At 41.6% G+C, this 16,483-nt stretch overlaps 1 protein-coding gene across 2 annotated transcripts; it reads left to right on the forward strand.

Annotated features, from left to right (window-relative positions):
- The first annotated feature begins 2,749 nt into the window (after positions 1–2,749).
- On the forward strand, positions 2,750–11,151 carry LMOD2 (leiomodin 2). Of its 2 annotated transcripts, XM_023223513.1 has the most exons (4): positions 2,750–3,117; positions 8,697–8,718; positions 8,839–10,043; positions 10,583–11,146. In XM_023223513.1, the coding sequence occupies exons 1-4, from the start codon at positions 2,845–2,847 to the stop codon at positions 10,607–10,609; spliced, it is 1,527 nt and encodes a 508-aa protein (XP_023079281.1). In that variant the 5' UTR covers positions 2,750–2,844; the 3' UTR covers positions 10,610–11,146. The 2 variants fall into 2 exon arrangements, with proteins under 2 accessions (XP_023079281.1, XP_023079280.1); XM_023223512.2 differs by having other exon boundaries at positions 2,753–3,117; positions 8,697–10,043; positions 10,583–11,151.
- Positions 11,152–16,483: the final 5,332 nt, after the last annotated feature.

Below are 16,483 nucleotides of genomic sequence, written 5' to 3' on the forward strand. Positions count from 1 at the left end.
TGTAGTCCCAGCACTTTGGGATGCTGTGGCAAGGGCAGCACTTGAGTTCATGAGTTTGAAACCAGCCTGGGCAACATGGCAAAACACTATCTCTACAAAAAATAAAAAATATTAACTGGGTGTAGTGGCTTGCCGTCTGTAGTTCCGGCTACTCGAAGGCGGTGGTGGGAGGATCACCCGAGCCCAAAAGGTAGAGGCTACAGTGAACTATGGAGTGTCATGGTGCCATTACACTCCAGCCTGGGCAACAGAGTCAGACCCTGCCTAAAAAATAAAAAATAAAAAAGATGAATATATACCTTTAAAAAATAAAAAATAAAAAAGATGAATATATACCTTTAAAAAATAAAAAATATAAAAGATGAATATATACACACAAATACGTCAAAATGGGTAGGAAACCTAAATAAACCTAAAACTATACAACTTTCAGAAGAAAATATGAGTAAATCTCTGTGACCTTGGGTTGGAAAAAAGTTTTCTTTTTTCTTTTTTTTTTTTTTTTGTGAGACAGTCTTGCTCTGTCACTCAGGCTGGAGGGCAGTGGTGCCATCTTGGCTCACTGCAACCTCTGACTCCTGGGTTCAAATGATTCTCCCACCTCAGCCTCTGGAGTAGCTGGGATTATAGGCATCTGTCACCATGCTCAGCTAATTTTTTTATGTTTAGTAGAGACAGGGTTTTGCCATGTTGGCCAGGCTGGTCTTGAACTCCTGGGCTCAAGTGATCTGCCCACCTCAACCTCCCAGAGCACTGGAATTACAGGCATGAGCCACCGTGCATGGCCAGAAAAACATTTCTTAACTATAACGCCAAGCAATACAAGAAAAAAAAATGATAAATTGGACTTGGACTTCACCAAAATTTAAAAAGTTTGCTCTTCAAAATGAACCGAAAGACAAGCTCCAGAATAAAACAAACATACACCTAATAAAATATTTGTCTCCAGAATATATAAAGATTCTTACAACTCAATAATAAGGAGATAATTAACCCAATTTTAAAATGGATATAAGTGAGAGATTGAGGCTGCAGTGAGCTATGATCACTCCACTGCACTCCGGCCTGAGTGACTGAGCAAGACCCTGTCTCAAAAACAATTTTTTTAAAAAGGGGGAGGTAAGATTTGGATAAATATTTCACCAAAGAAGATATAAGATGGCCAATAAACACATGAAATGATGAACATCATTAGTTACCAGGGAAATGAAAATTAAAACTATCATTTGACACCCTCTAAAATGACTATAATAGACAATCAATAATAGGTGAGGATGTCAAGAAACTGGAACTCTCGTTCATCGTTGATGGGAATGTAAATTGGTGCAGCCATTTTGGAAAACAGTTTTTTACAGTTTCTTAAAAAGTAAATTTATCATATAACCCAGTAATTCTGCTCCCATATAGCTACTCAAAATAAATGAAAACCTGAGGTCACTCAAACACTGCATGTAAATGTTCATAGAAACTGTATTCATAGATAAAAGCTAGAACCCCAAAGCTAGAAACAACCCAAATATTCACCAGCTGCTGAAGGTATAATCAGAATATCACGTACTATACATGTATTGATAAATGTATTTTTGTTTGCATTAATATTTTAATAGATTTTACATATCTATAAAATGGTATTATATTTATGAAGTCCTACAAACTATGGGTTTATTTTAACATATATATAACAAAATGGTCATATATACTTTCTTTTTTTAATTTGTGCAAATGTATGGAGTACATAAGAAAATTTGTTGCATATATATATAATACATACTGATCAAGTTGAACATATAATTTCAAATTAACATCTCTTCCATTTTCAGGCCAGGTACAAATCTGGGCTCAGATTCTGGCTGTCTTACTTCTTAGCTCTGTGCTCCCGTGCTAGTAACTTAACCTCTCTGAGTGTGTACTAGTAAAGTATGGGCACTAATGTACCCCTTACGGGATTGTGGAATTAAAGAAGATAATGCTTAGCACTGGAATGGCATAATGTCAGTCCTTAACAAATCATACCCAATACTATTGTTTGTCTTTTTAGAGTTTTATTTGCAAGTCTAGTTTTTCACTAGTAATCATGGTGAGAAGGAGGAAGCATTTCGTTCAGTGGAGAGAGACACCTCTCTGTACTTTCAGCTCTCTGACTTCTGACGTTTCACTTAATCTCTCAATGCCTCAGTTGCCAACATCTATAAATGAGAATCATGTTATTCATCTCACAGGATTTATGATTAGAAAAATTTATTAAAGTGCTTTGTAAACTGCAAAGTACAATAAAATTATGAAATATTATATTATTATGACCTTCTGTCCCCATCAGTAGCACCCACAGTATGTTTATAGAAGAACCAGAACAACTACCCATGGAGTGCTGTGGAGACATTTCTCAACCCTAAGATTATAATGAAAAAATCTTTTCATGGCCATGGTGGTGGCGGCAAGTCATTTTCAAAATAAATTTTATTCCCTTGTTGTTTGAATACAAAGTGAGAAGAACTATGTTCCTTATCTGAAACACTCTCTGCCTGTCCTCATGAGCTATCAGGCTCAGCTAAATATGGCCCTGGCCAGTATATTAATAATCCCCACTGGTTCTGAGACCTCCATCCACCACCGATGTGACATTCTTTGTGTTCAAATGTCTAGCTGACGTCTGATGCTTAAAACAGCCCATGCTTTCACCCCTCTCTGCATTGTCACAGCCCTGTATCACCACTCTTAAAAGGCTCCTGCAGCCACTCCTAGCACCAGTTGTTGACCAGTCTGCCACTTGCCTCCCTGCCTGCTTCTGGCTGCCTTGAATGCCTGGTCCTTCAAGCTCCTTCTGGGTCTGACAAAGCAGGGACCATGTCTACCTTTGGCTACCGAAGAGGACTCAGTAAATATGAATCCATCGACGAGGATGAACTCCTCGCCTCCCTATCAGCTGAGGAGCTGAAGGAGCTAGAGAGAGAGTTGGAAGACATTGAACCTGACCGCAACCTTCCCGTGGGGCTAAGGCAGAAGAGCCTGACTGAGAAAACCCCCACAGGGACATTCAGCAGAGAGGCACTGATGGCTTATTGGGAAAAGGAGTCCCAAAAACTCTTGGAGAAGGAGAGACTGGGGGAATGTGGAAAGGTAGGCTCTCGGGACTTTTCACGGCTAACCCCACCTCCCCATCACCCCATCCCAAACCTAGACACTTGTTTTCCCTAACTTCTCAATTCTAATCACTTGAAAGAACCCATTTATACTTGCTACTAAATCATTTTTCAGGCTGAAATAATCATGTAAATGCTATGGTCACCCAATGGATCATAATATGTAAAATTCTTAATTGGGGCTCTTTGATTACAAATAGAAAGCTCAAGAGGAAAATAATTCACAACCAGTCTATGGGATTCAATATTTTGCCAAACATAAGTCTTGTTGGAGCTATAAGGTGGTAATGTTCCTAAGATATATGTGTATGTATAACATGTATACATTTTTTTTTCAGTTAAGTACATTTGTTCTCTCCTATAAAGACAAAAGTGGGAACGCTGGTTGCTTTGACTGTGATAGTAGCTATGGTGAAATAGTTCTGTTCCAACACCAAGAAGTGTGGGGTGGCGGGAAGTACATGACACTGAGAGTCACGGGGCCTTGTTACGAGTCCCTGCTCTGCTCCCATGTTGTTAGACCTTGAACAATCACTTCAGGGTTCGCTTTCCCTCTGGACATCGAGGGAGTTAGAGACAGTGTTTCTTTTGTGAATCAAGAACCCCTTTGAAATTTTGCTAAGTTATGAACCATCTTAAAATAGCCCTGGGTTTGTGCAAAATACACCAACTTTTGCAAGAATTTCAAAATGATAACACATCCTGAAACCCATCTGAGGACTCAGGGGCAGCACAGCTGTATAGATGACCTCTAAGATTTCTGTCTCCTTTACGATGGTGATCCTGAGATTAGTAAATGTGCTTATATCAGAGCTCAGGTCTGTGAATCTCTTGTGTACTGCCCAGTAAACAGTTACTTCGAATTTGCCAAATGAGTCATTACCAGCAGGAAGTCCAAAAGATTACTATTCTCTGGGAAAATAGTAATGATAATAAAGTGTCCATATAACAAAAAAAATTCTTCCGGAATTATGGAAGAACAGAGGTCAGGAGAAACAGTTTAAAATCCTTGCACTCTGTTAGAATCATCTAAAGTCAAAATGGCCTAAAGCCAATGGCAAGACTTCCACAGTACTAATCTAGGGCTGTTAGATGATCTTGATGATAGGGTTATGTGGGCCACAATTGCAGCAAGATATGTGTGAGTTTTGTCCATGTCAATCATTGCAGGAAGGGCCACTGGGATCCGGCCAGGGTCTGCCAAGGCCATGGTATTGAGCAGCTAGAAGGGATGTGTTAGAAGGAAGGACACATACAAGTCAGTACTTGGGCAGGTCAATTCCTCCACAACCATTGTTTTAAGAGGGAATTTTTTTTCTTTGATGTGATAATGAGTGTCAACATAATAACAACATTATTATCACAATTATTTAAAACTCTCTAATAAAACTGGCCGGGTATGGTGGCTCACGCCTGTAATCCCAACACTTTTTTGGGAGGCTGAGGCAGGGGAATCACTTGAGCCTAGGAGTTCAAGACCAGCTCTGGCAAATAGTAAGATCTCATCTCTAAAACAAACACACAAACAAAAAAAAATAGCTGGGTGTGGTGGAACATTAGCAAGTGGTAGTCCCAGCTGCTCAGGAGGCTGAGGTGGGAGGATGGCTTCAGCATGGGAGGTTGAGGCTGCAGTGAGCTACGGTTGTGCCACTGCACTCAGCCTGAGCCACAAACCGAAACCTTGTCTCATTAAAAAAAAGAAAAAAAAAAAAAAAAGAATAAAACTGTCTCAGAATATCCAGGCTATACAACCAGTATATCAATAATCCAACAAAGACTTTTTAATGTCACAATGTGTGATAGTGGTGGAAGCAAAGGGCAAAACCTGTAGTCAGCCGGACGAACCCACCTGATCCTGCCAAAGGTTTTGCTGATCCCTGCTAATGGCTTATTAGCTCAATTAGAGAGGCTGCTGTGTTGATGGACTTCAGTTCCTTTCTAGGCTAGTTAACTTTTCTCCCAGTACTTTCCCTGCTGGCCAGCTCTCTGTAGTTGCAAGGCGTGATGAGCAGGAGCTTGCTGATGGAGGGTGCAAATCCAATTCCCACAACAGGAAAACTCTTCATACAGCTGTGGGGTGGCTGGGGGAGCAAGGTAGATGCATAAGTGAAGAGCCATAAAGTAGGGACCCTGAGAAGGAGTGGAGGGTCTTGATTGATTATCAGGCGGCTGGCTCTGTAAAGGCTTACAAAAAGCAGACGCAACACCTGTTGAATTGCAGCCTTTCTGCCCACCTGGGCTTACACAAACTTATGCCACATTGGAGCTCCCAGAGACCCTAGAATCCCAATGGTCTAGCTTCCCTATTGACAGTGGTTAAATCTCAGCACAGGTGCCAATGAGTTTCTCCCATTATCTCACTTCATTCTTAACTTTCTGCACTGGAGAACTGAGACAAGGCGAGGTTAAGAAATTCATTAGAGGTTAACAGAATTGTTAATTACATAGATCTGAAAATTAAAGAACATTTCAAAATTGTGGGTGCCTAGTCAGCAGCATCAGCATTACCTGGGATCTTCTTAGAACTGCAAATTATAGCGCTCCCCTCAATCTGATGAATGAGACACTCTGGGGATGGGGCCCAACAACTGGTGCTCTCACAGGTGATTATGACACACAGTAAAACTTAAGAACCGCTCAACTACAGTTACGTCCTGAATAACATGGGGGTCAGGCCAACCAACTCCTGCCCTGCAGCATCCAAAATTCATGTATAACTTTTGACTCCCCCAAACCTTAACTACGAATAGCCTACTGTGTACCACAACCCTTACCAATAACATAAGCAGTCAATTAACACATACTTTGAATGTGATATGTACGTACATAATAGGGAGGCGATCAGGAGAAACGAACCACCACTCTTCTTATTACCTGATTTGTTTTCTAAGTTTGCTAACATTCCCCTTCTCCTTGTCCAGTCCCTTGACATCTCATCTCCCACCTCCTCATTCTACACCCTCCTTCCCACCTCCATTCTTCAAATAATCAGGGTTAATGCCAAAGCAGTGGCACACAGGAAATCTGTCATAAAACAGGTGCCCTAGGGACAGAATATTTTATAAAGTAAGCAAAGTCTGTTTTTTGCATCCCTTCACCTCACCTCTGTAGACACGTTTTCCCCTTCTGTTCTTCTTTCTGCAGACGTCCCCCACCTAGGGTGACTAATCGTCTCAGATTGTCCGGGACTGTCTAGATTTCATGACTAAAATCCTAGGGAACCCTTCACACTCAGGCAAACTGGGAGGGCTTGTCACCTTTTTCCTGTGTCTAGTCCTAACTCTCAGCTGTGGTTAACCAATGTCAACTTAGAGCCGTTCGGTAAACAAATAATTATTGAGCTCCTACTACATGCTAAGCACTGTACTAGGTGAGCAAAGCAGACATGGTCCGCTGCTCTCAACAGCTAACTGCTGGGGAAAACAGGTGACCAAAATAAAGAGTGACAGGTACTTTATCGGGGGCGAGTACAATGCTACAGGAATGCATCGGAGGGATAATTGGAGGGGATGTCAAAGAAGGCTTTCTGGGAGAGCTATCATTTAGATGCTGTATGACAACTCACAGTTTCAGGTATTACCTGTCCAGGTACATTACGAGGGGAAAACAGATCTTGCAGATAGAGCCAGAGGGTCTTTAAAAAAACCAAAGGGAATGAAATGTAATGGTGCCATACAAGGCTGTATACCTTGGATTTTGAGACAGGCCCCTTTCCTCCAAATACTAAAACAGCTAAAAATACGTACAAACACATGAACACACACAGCTTTACAGGGACTAGAATTATAAGGAATTTGGAGTGGAATGGGGATGAGGAGAAGTCAGCCCACAATTCTTTCCTTCTCGGGTTAATCCATTTGTTTCACTGCTGGACAGGGAAGGCTTCCTCTCTCCCCTGGCATATGCCCGCAGACTTGGCTAGAGACACACTGTTTTTCTTATGTTGTTGCAGTGTGACTTGCAGCCAGCTGCCACCAAACCTTTCTCTCTCTTTCTCTCTCTCTCTCTCTCTCACACACACACACACAGACACACACACACACACACACACACATAGAGTATCCATCTCTCTCCCTCCCTGCTCCTGAAGAAGGGAGTAAAAGGGAGTAAATTAAGACTGGACAGGTCATCCCAGGAGTGGCTGACCCCTTCGCCAGGCCATCGCTTGGTGCCTGCCACTCCAAAGAGTGGATAACTGGAGGCTATTTTGTGACAGCAACTGGGCAAACAAGCCTGGAGACAAGTGCAGTGTTTTCCAAAGCTAGATCCACATGCCTCAGGCAGCGGGCACCCTTGGGGTGAGAAAAAAGTTGCCAATAGAGAGAGAAGAATCAGGGCTTGGAGGACAGGGCAGGGTCCCAGGGCTGCAGAAAAGATAAAGAGAAAGGACTAAAAAGACAGTAGGAGAAAAAAAATCAGACTCTGTCAGCAATTTCTAGACCTTTATTTTTGTTAAAATCAGAAAAGATAGCAAGAAAAAGAGAAACAAGGGGTCACTTGGGCTTCTTTGTACAGCAAGTCTTGTAAACAGGAAAGACAAAGATAGAATGAAATTGTGTTTGCCGGAAAGCCTTTCATAATTGATACATGCTAAATAATTTAAGACCATCAGGCTGGGGCAATGGCTTGCTTCAAGATTTTCTACTGTTCTCTGCTGTTCCATCCACTTTACTGGTTAGAATCTAGCGGGTGCCAAGGGTGATTACCTTTCCCACCTGGTCTTCTGCAATCTGTCTCATTTAACCCTGGACTAGATAGAGGTTTCAAGGTGAGCTTCCCAAAAGGGTGACCTGAATGTTTCCTCTGCATCGAACTGGGTTTTGACCTCCTGCTGTCCTGAGCAGCAGCCCTGCCTTTAGACTTCCCTTGCCCAGATACGGGACAGCTACAGAGGCAGCTCTCAGGTGATTCAGAGAGTCTCTGAATCCCTGTGCCGGCTCTACCGCAGAGGCAGATAAATGCTGGAGGAGCAAATGACAGCTCTGCTTCTGTCTACACTGAGGCAAAGCCTGGTAGAGAGTGGTTGGCTTCTGTCACATCTGCTATGGATGGCAAATTTGGGAATTTTTGAGCATTAAAAAGGGGAACTCATTAACATACTGTATACTTTTGTTGTCATTTGATTGCTTGAGATGGAGAAATAAGACAGAGTGATTCCAGAAGGGAGGGTTGAATTTGCTGCATTGTAAGTAAATGGAGAGTTAACCAGTAAGAGTCGGTCCTCAGGAGGTGGACAAATTTATCAAGGTTTTCCAAAGCTGAAGTTCTGATTTATTTGTTCAGATTGGCAAAATGATTATATAATTTTATTCAATAAGTTGAATTCTGGATATTCCGCAGAAAACAAGAGAAATGTTTGTAGAAAAAGCTATTGCTCTTTATTGCAATAAAATGTCAGCTTTGGTCATGAGAACTAGACAGATCCGAAGCAGAGGACTGTTAACTTTTTTCATTATAAACTTATGTCACTGCCATGTGCTACTTTTGCAAGTTAAAAAATGTGCTTAAAAATGATATCATTTTTAAGAAGCTTAACGATGATATCATACTCTTTAGGTTGCAGAAGACAAAGAGGAAAGTGAGGAAGAGCTTATCTTTACTGAAAGTAACAGTGAGGTTTCTGAGGAAGTGTATACAGAGGAGGAGGAGGAGGAGTCCCAGGAGGAAGAGGAGGAAGAAGACAGCGATGAAGAGGAAGGAACAATTGAAACTGCAAAAGGGATTAATGGAACTGTAAATGATGATAGTATCAATTCTGATAACTCTAAGCCAAAGATATTTAAAAGTCAAATAGAGAATATAAATTTGACCAACGGCAGCAATGGAAGAAACACAGAGTCCCCAGCTGCCATTCACCCTTGTGGAAATCCTACAGTGATTGAGGACGCTTTGGACAAGATTAAAAGCAATGACCCTGACACCACAGAAGTCAACCTGAACAACATTGAGAACATCACAACACAGACCCTTACCCGCTTTGCTGAAGCCCTCAAGGACAACACTGTGGTGAAGACGTTCAGTCTGGCCAACACGCATGCCGACGACAGTGCGGCCATGGCCATTGCGGAGATGCTCAAAGTCAATGAGCACATCACCAATATAAACGTCGATTCCAACTTCATAACGGGAAAGGGGATCCTGGCCATCATGAGAGCTCTGCAGCATAACACGGTGCTCACCGAGCTGCGTTTCCACAACCAGAGGCACATCATGGGCAGCCAGGTGGAAATGGAGATTGTCAAGCTGCTGAAGGAGAACACGACGCTGCTGAGGCTGGGATACCATTTTGAGCTCCCAGGACCAAGAATGAGCATGACGAGCATTTTGACAAGAAATATGGATAAACAGAGGCAAAAACGTTTGCAGGAGCAAAAACAGCAGGAGGGATATGATGGAGGACCCAATCTTAGGACCAAAGTCTGGCAAAGAGGAACACCTAGCTCTTCACCTTATGTGTCTCCCAGGCACTCACCGTGGTCATCCCCAAAACTCTCCAAAAAAGTCCGGACTGTGAGGAGCCGTCCTCTGTCTCCTGTGGCCACACCTCCTCCTCCTCCCCCTCCTCCTCCTCCCCCTCCCCCTCCTTCTTCCCAAAGGCTGCCACCACCTCCTCCTCCTCCCCCTCCTCCACTCCCAGAGAAAAAGCTCATTACCAGAAACATTGCAGAAGTCATCAAACAACAGGAGAGTGCCCAACGGGCATTACAAAATGGACAGAAAAAGAAAAAAGGGAAAAAGGTCAAGAAACAGCCAAACAATATCCTAAAGGAAATAAAAAATTCTCTGAGGTCAGTGCAAGAGAAGAAAACGGAAGACAGTTCCCGACCTTCTACCCCACAGAGATCAGCTCATGAGAATCTCATGGAAGCAATTCGGGGAAGCAGCATAAAACAGCTAAAGCGGGTAAGTAACCAGAGAACAGACACAGGGGCACAGATACAGTAAATGAGTTTTCCTCCATTGCATGGTGGTACCAAAGTCACCTCTCACAATACTTATCAGTACTTTCAATATTTTAGTATGCAAGAGCAAACACGCCAAGTTTGAAACATTAGGAGCAGGCACAAAAGTGAGCACATTTCCATCTGAGAGGAACGTCTGGGCCACTTTCCCAGCCTCTCAGTCATATAAGGGCCAGGACCATTTTAAGACACTCCAGGACATACATGTCCCAATTCCCTTAAGAAGAAAACCAGGGAATATAATCTAAATTCCAAAAGGATTTACCACTTGTCAAAAATTTTACCACAGAGCTGTGATTGATTTGACACCTAATTTATAACATAAAATGTATAACACGGTAACAAAAATTGTTACCATGCAGCAATAATCAACCTATGCTTGAGTTCTTCTCAGAGGATACTGCTAGAGACATATCCTACGGATATTTTTCCCTTATCATGTGTGTTGTTTCATTGAGAGAAAATCCGCTATTTTTGTAGGTGGAAGTTCCAGAAGCCCTGCGATAAAAACACGATCTTTAGAAGAGGATGCAGAACTGTTCAGTGGTATTACACAAAATGCATTGTGAGATGTTTCTAAAATAACTTCTTCAATTCAAAATGATCCCTGACTTTAAAAATAATCTCACCCATTAATTCCGAAGAGAATCTTAAGAAACAATCAGCATGCTTCTTCTGTACATATGAAAATAAATTTATTTTTTATGTTGTGAGATTTGTATTGGCAAGAAGCAGTTAATTTAAAGATACTCTTCCTATCTCTGGATGTGTTGGTAACTCCGACTTGTAATGAGTTCATGAAATGTGCTGTTATTTTTGTAATCTCAATAAATGTGGATCGAAGTTTTTCCCTTTTTTTTTAAGCCAAACTAATATTTTTCTGTGACTTGATACATCTGTCAGATTTTTGTAATCTCGATAAATGTGTATTGAAGTTTTTTCCCTTTTTTTAAAAAGCGAAACTAATATTTTTCTGTGAGTTGATACATCTGTCAGGTGTGTATGTAACATTACTGGATATTAAAAAATATTACATTCTCGCCCAAAAAGGGTTTGGGTCCTAAGCATTTGCCTTTCTTTGTTTCCTCTTGTTCAAGAAAATCTGATCAGATCTCTTTCTAAAGGACTGCAAGCAAGAATTTTTTTTATTTTTTATTTTTTTGAGACAGAATCTGGCTCTGTTACCCAGGCTGGAGTGCAGTGGCGCAATCATACCTCACTGCAGCCTCAAACTCCTAGGCTCCACTGATCCTTCTGCTTCAGCCTCTGGAGTCCCTAGGACTACAGGCATGCACCACCACACCTGGCTAACAATTTGATTTTTTTGTAGAGACGGGGTCTCACTGTGTTGCCTAGACTAGTTTCCAACTCCTGGACTCAAGAGATCCTTGCAACCGGGGCTCCCAAAGCACGGGGATTATAGGTGTGAGCCAGCGTGCCCAGTAAGAACTTTCTTCAAAGTGAGATAAAAAGTTGTGAAAAGATTCCCCAATGTGGTCATTATCATCTTAGATTCATGGATGCTAGACCCAGGATGGAGCTGATGTTTCCATATTTCCAGAAGTCCCATAGATACCCAGATGTCGATTCAATCATTTGTTATAAAAATGAACGATCTCTTGAAGGAATAAAATTGAAAAGAAGTTTCATGGTAGGAAGGAAATAAGTGCTAGAGGAATACTGGAAGATAAGACCCCTAAATTCAAAGCTACATTTTGGCTGATGCTAAGGATGATTCAAGTCGCTCTTTGAACTCTCTTTGGATAAGCCTTTGTCTAGTGGGTCTCTACACAAATCACAACGATGCCAACATTCACAAAATAGACATGGGGACATGGGGCACACGCATTTTTTCCAGCTATCCTTCTACTCCGTCACTCAAGAAGTGTCTGAATTCAAATAAGAGAAAGACATATTGAATTACCTTCACTTCACTCTAGTGCTCCACTCTAATTTATGAAAGTTATAAGTCCCTTTAAAGACCTTTGTATTAACTATGATTAGCGATGTATCCTTTGTGTCCTACAGATTATAACAGTGGTCTTGGAAAACTCTCTGGGTCACCCAGTAAATAATTGTTTGCTTCAGATACAGAGCTTTGGATTATCTCCAATCAAGAAGATTGTGTTTCACTAGAAAATCTCTCCCATAGTCCTTCAGCCTGGCTCTTTGAGTCTGTTTCTGCTGTTCAGCCATTCTCTTACAGAATAACAACTGACATAATCACTTAAAAAGGATCCCAGTGGCCCATGAGCTAGTCGGTGCCCTGATTCCATTTGAGGGAGGGAGGGTGACTGATATTTTCTGAACTAAGTTGTCTCATGTTTTCACAACAACATTAAAAAGTTCTATTGCAATTTTATAGATGAGTAAACTGAGGTACAGAGAGGGTAAGCCTGGTGTCTCTGACTGTGCAGCTCATGCTCCTTTTGTGTCACTGTACCTCTCTTCTTCCATCCAGACTCAACCTCCCAAGGTTTACTGTTCTTAGAACAGTGGAGATCTTTATTTCCCTTGGTAGAGACGTCACTATTTTCACCTCATGTTCAAAATTACATTCATTCTTGTTGTTCAAGGAAATAAAAGGTAAAATGTAGGTTTTTAAAAGGCATGTATGTGTGCAGGTGTGTGAATTTAGAACAGAAAGCCAAGGCAGGCGTTCCGTTCCTCTGACCCTGTGTGTGCATGAAGACAGGGCTCTTCTAAGTCAAAGGGTTGTGAGAGGTGAACAGTTTCCACCTCCAGTCTGATGAGGCAGAGGAGCAAAAGTTTGCTGATCAACTGGGTCATTGATTAAACCATGTGGAGATCCCAAGAGCGGGATGTGGCAGCCCTCCTGAATAAAGAGGAAAAGGCTAGTATGAGTATTACCAGGAGCTGGTTGGGCTGGGGAGACTGGTCAAGCCTTCTCACCAGAAGCAAGTGATGAGGAGATACGTTTTCTCCTTTGCATTTTAACAAGCTGCCTTATTGTGGCTTTCTGTGCCTTAAGAGAGACCAACATGTACTTACTAGGGACTTCACAAAGTTTAAATGAAGATACAGGCTCTCACATCAATCTAAGAAACAAAGTGATAAAGCACATAATAAGACAAGTATAATATGGTCAGATTCTAAGCGGGCACATTTATCATTATGAAAAAAGCATTTCTACAATGCATTCAGAATCCGGTACTATAAACATGCAAAGTATTATGATGATCATTATTCAGCACAGAACAGGGATCCTGGCCCATCCTCCCTGGAAACTCATAGAGCTGATATGAAAACTAATTAGTTCATCCTCTATAAAGAGCTTTCAACTCACTGGGAGAGAGACTGTCCAAGAGCAGATGAAGTGTTTAGGCTGTGATTAATGTGGGCATGTTAATCTCTAAAAGTACAGCTCAGTACAGCTCATCCTGATTTGAAACAGAGCCAGGATGCTGAGTCCCTCTGCTTCATGAGCCCTGCTGCCACAGGTATTTAATAACTCGGTGTCAGCAGGATCTTGATTTAATACCTGCCCTGAGACTGTTGCTACCACTGGGTGAAAGGAAGAGGTAATTACAGGCTGCAGTGTCCCTATGCAGACGCCCTAAAGACGGGTAAATCAATATGCTCTTGAAAAGATCTCATAACTACTTCCTTTCTCGACACAGCTAAAGCTGCCTCTTCCTTGTTTTTCTGAAGCTCTTAAGGTGGACTTTTATTTCCATAAATTGCCAAATGTATGATATAAAAGACTACAAATTGATCTAAAACTTACAAAACTCAGAAATATGGCAACAATATTGGTGCACTTAACAATCACAGATATTTTCTGAGTGCCTGCTGTGTTCCAGATACTCTTCCAAACACTGGAGGTAAACAGTGAGCAAAGGCAATAGAACCCCTGTCCTCATGTAACTTACATTCTAGTGTGAGGAGGAAGCTTACATTGCTCCTTCATGCATTCTGCATTTATTTATCACGTGGCTCCTATGGACAGGGCACTCTCCTCCAGACTGGGGAGACCAAGCTGAATTAGAAAGTGTCTTCTACCTCAGAGTAGTGGGAATTTTAAGGAAACCAACCTTTCCAGAAGTGTAAAAATTTTTTTAGTTCACAGGCTGTACAAAGATAACTGTTGGATGGCTTCAGCCTGTGAACCACGTTTTATCATAGATCCCTGATCTACAGCAGACTCTGGATCAAGGAAAGCTTCACAGAGAATATGACACTATCCGAATATATTTTTTTTTTTTTTTTGAGACAGAGTCTTGCTTTGTTGCCCAGGCTGGAGTGCAGTGGCATGATCTCGGCTCGCTGTAAGCTCCACCTCCTGGGTTCATGCCATTCTTCTGCCTCAGCCTCCCGAGTAGCTGGGACTACAGGCGCCCACCACCACGCCTGGCTAATTTTTTTTTTTTCCAGTAGAGACGGGGTTTCACCGTGTTAGCCAGGATGGTCTCGATCTCCTGACCTTGTGGTCTGCCCACCTTGGCCTCCCAAAGTGCTGGGAGTACAGGCAAGAGCCACCACTCCCATCCGACACTATCAGAATGTTTAAACAATAAAGTGACCAGGCTAGGAAAAAAAGTTTCATGGGTGTGGGGATTGGGAAAGACATTTCAATTTGAGGAAAAAGGCTAGTATAAAAAATGGTTGGAAACCATAGGATTTTATGTCATTCTGTAAAAAACAATTTGGTAAAAAGTTAATATTTTAGTTTTTTTTTCTAGTATTGATAATTTTGGTGGACTAAGAATATAAATATTGTGTAGATTCTGTATGTCCTTTTCTTTTTAGAACTAAAATAGCATGTGATCATTAAGAAGAATCAGAACATACATGTAAACAAAAGAACATAAAGAACCCCATTATCCCCTGCACACGGAAGAATTACTGATAACTCTTTAGTACATGTCTTTTATTTAGTTTTTTAATTTTTCTGAGACTCGCTCTGTCACCCAGGCTGGAGTACAGTGGCACAATCTCGGCTCACTGCAACCTAGGCCTTCTAGGTTCAAGCGATTCTCATGCCTCAGGCTCTCAAGTAGCTGGGATTACAGGCATGCACCACCATGACTGGCTAATTTTAAAAATATTTTTAGTAGAGACGGGGTTTCTCCATGTTGGCCAGGCTGATCTGGAAGTCCTGGCCTTAAGTGATCTGCCTGCCTTGGCCTCCCAAAGTGCTGGGGTTACAGGCATGAGTCACTTGTGCCTGGTCTAGTGCATCTTTAAAAATTCTTCTCAATACATATTTGAACACATACATAACTATTTTTTTCTTCAAAAAGAAGATAGTTTACATACCGTTAAAATCCTATTTTATTTAAGCAATTTCAAGAACTGTTGGATATTTAGATTATTTTGATTAGTCCTGTCTCTGGTGTTACACACTTTGTTTGTCCCAGCTCTTCCCTTACTATTTAGCTATTGTAACTTTTAACTTTTCCAAAAGCCCTTAGAAGAAATGATTAGCGGACAAACCACAGCTAAAAAGCCATCTCCCACATAGACTAAAGTTGTGTGGCATCATTGTGGTACACCAAAACTGGAAATTAGGTTCCAATTAAATTGTCATGTTTACCAAGTTTCTGTCAGACAAATTATATGACAATCTGAACTACAGAGAATGTATTTGTAAGATTCATTTTTAAAAGCTAGCACAATTTTATCTGAATAAGAAGGCTGATAGGGGCTGAGTGTCACAGAGGTCTGTCCTGAGCAACTTAGTGTAAGCTAGGGAATGTGGACTTAATTATGAAAAGCCAAGAGGAGCATCAAAGGAGCTCAAGAGGAGAAGTGACATGATATTTATATAGGTTTTAAAAATATGGCTTCTGTAACCAACAGAAGAATGGATTCAGTGAGGCCTAGGCTGGTGGTGGAAAGACCAGTTAGGAGACCGCTGTAATGATCTAAGAACGAAGTGATGCAGACTGAACGATGAACTCTGTGTAGGTGTAAAGAGACTGGAACAGATAGAACAGAGACTAGGAAAGCATAAACTCCCCAGAATTGGTTACTAGTTAGCTATAGGGGGCGGGTTGGGGGCATTGGGCAACCAAAGAGAGGAGACTAGCATGACATTTGTATTCCTAGCTGGGCCATCTGGGTGGTCCAGAATGCCATAAAACGGGGTAGGAAATATAGCAGAAGCAGGTTTGGGAGGGGGAAAGATGAGTTTAATTTAAAACACATGGTGTCTGAGGTGCCTGTCTATTTGAATGTGTGGGTCTAGAATCATGGGGGTGGGATTTGTGCTGGAAGTAAGGATGTGTGGGTCATGTGTTATGAATAGTATTTAAGGGTAGCGGTTTGGATAAGGTCACTTAGAAAGAGTGTGGAGAATGACAGAGGCTGAGTATGATCAGAGAGGGCAGAGAGAAGTCAGATATGTTGTAAAGCAGA

Source organism: Piliocolobus tephrosceles, chromosome 8, assembly GCF_002776525.5.
Source record: "Piliocolobus tephrosceles isolate RC106 chromosome 8, ASM277652v3, whole genome shotgun sequence".
Lineage (NCBI taxonomy): Eukaryota > Metazoa > Chordata > Mammalia > Primates > Cercopithecidae > Piliocolobus > Piliocolobus tephrosceles.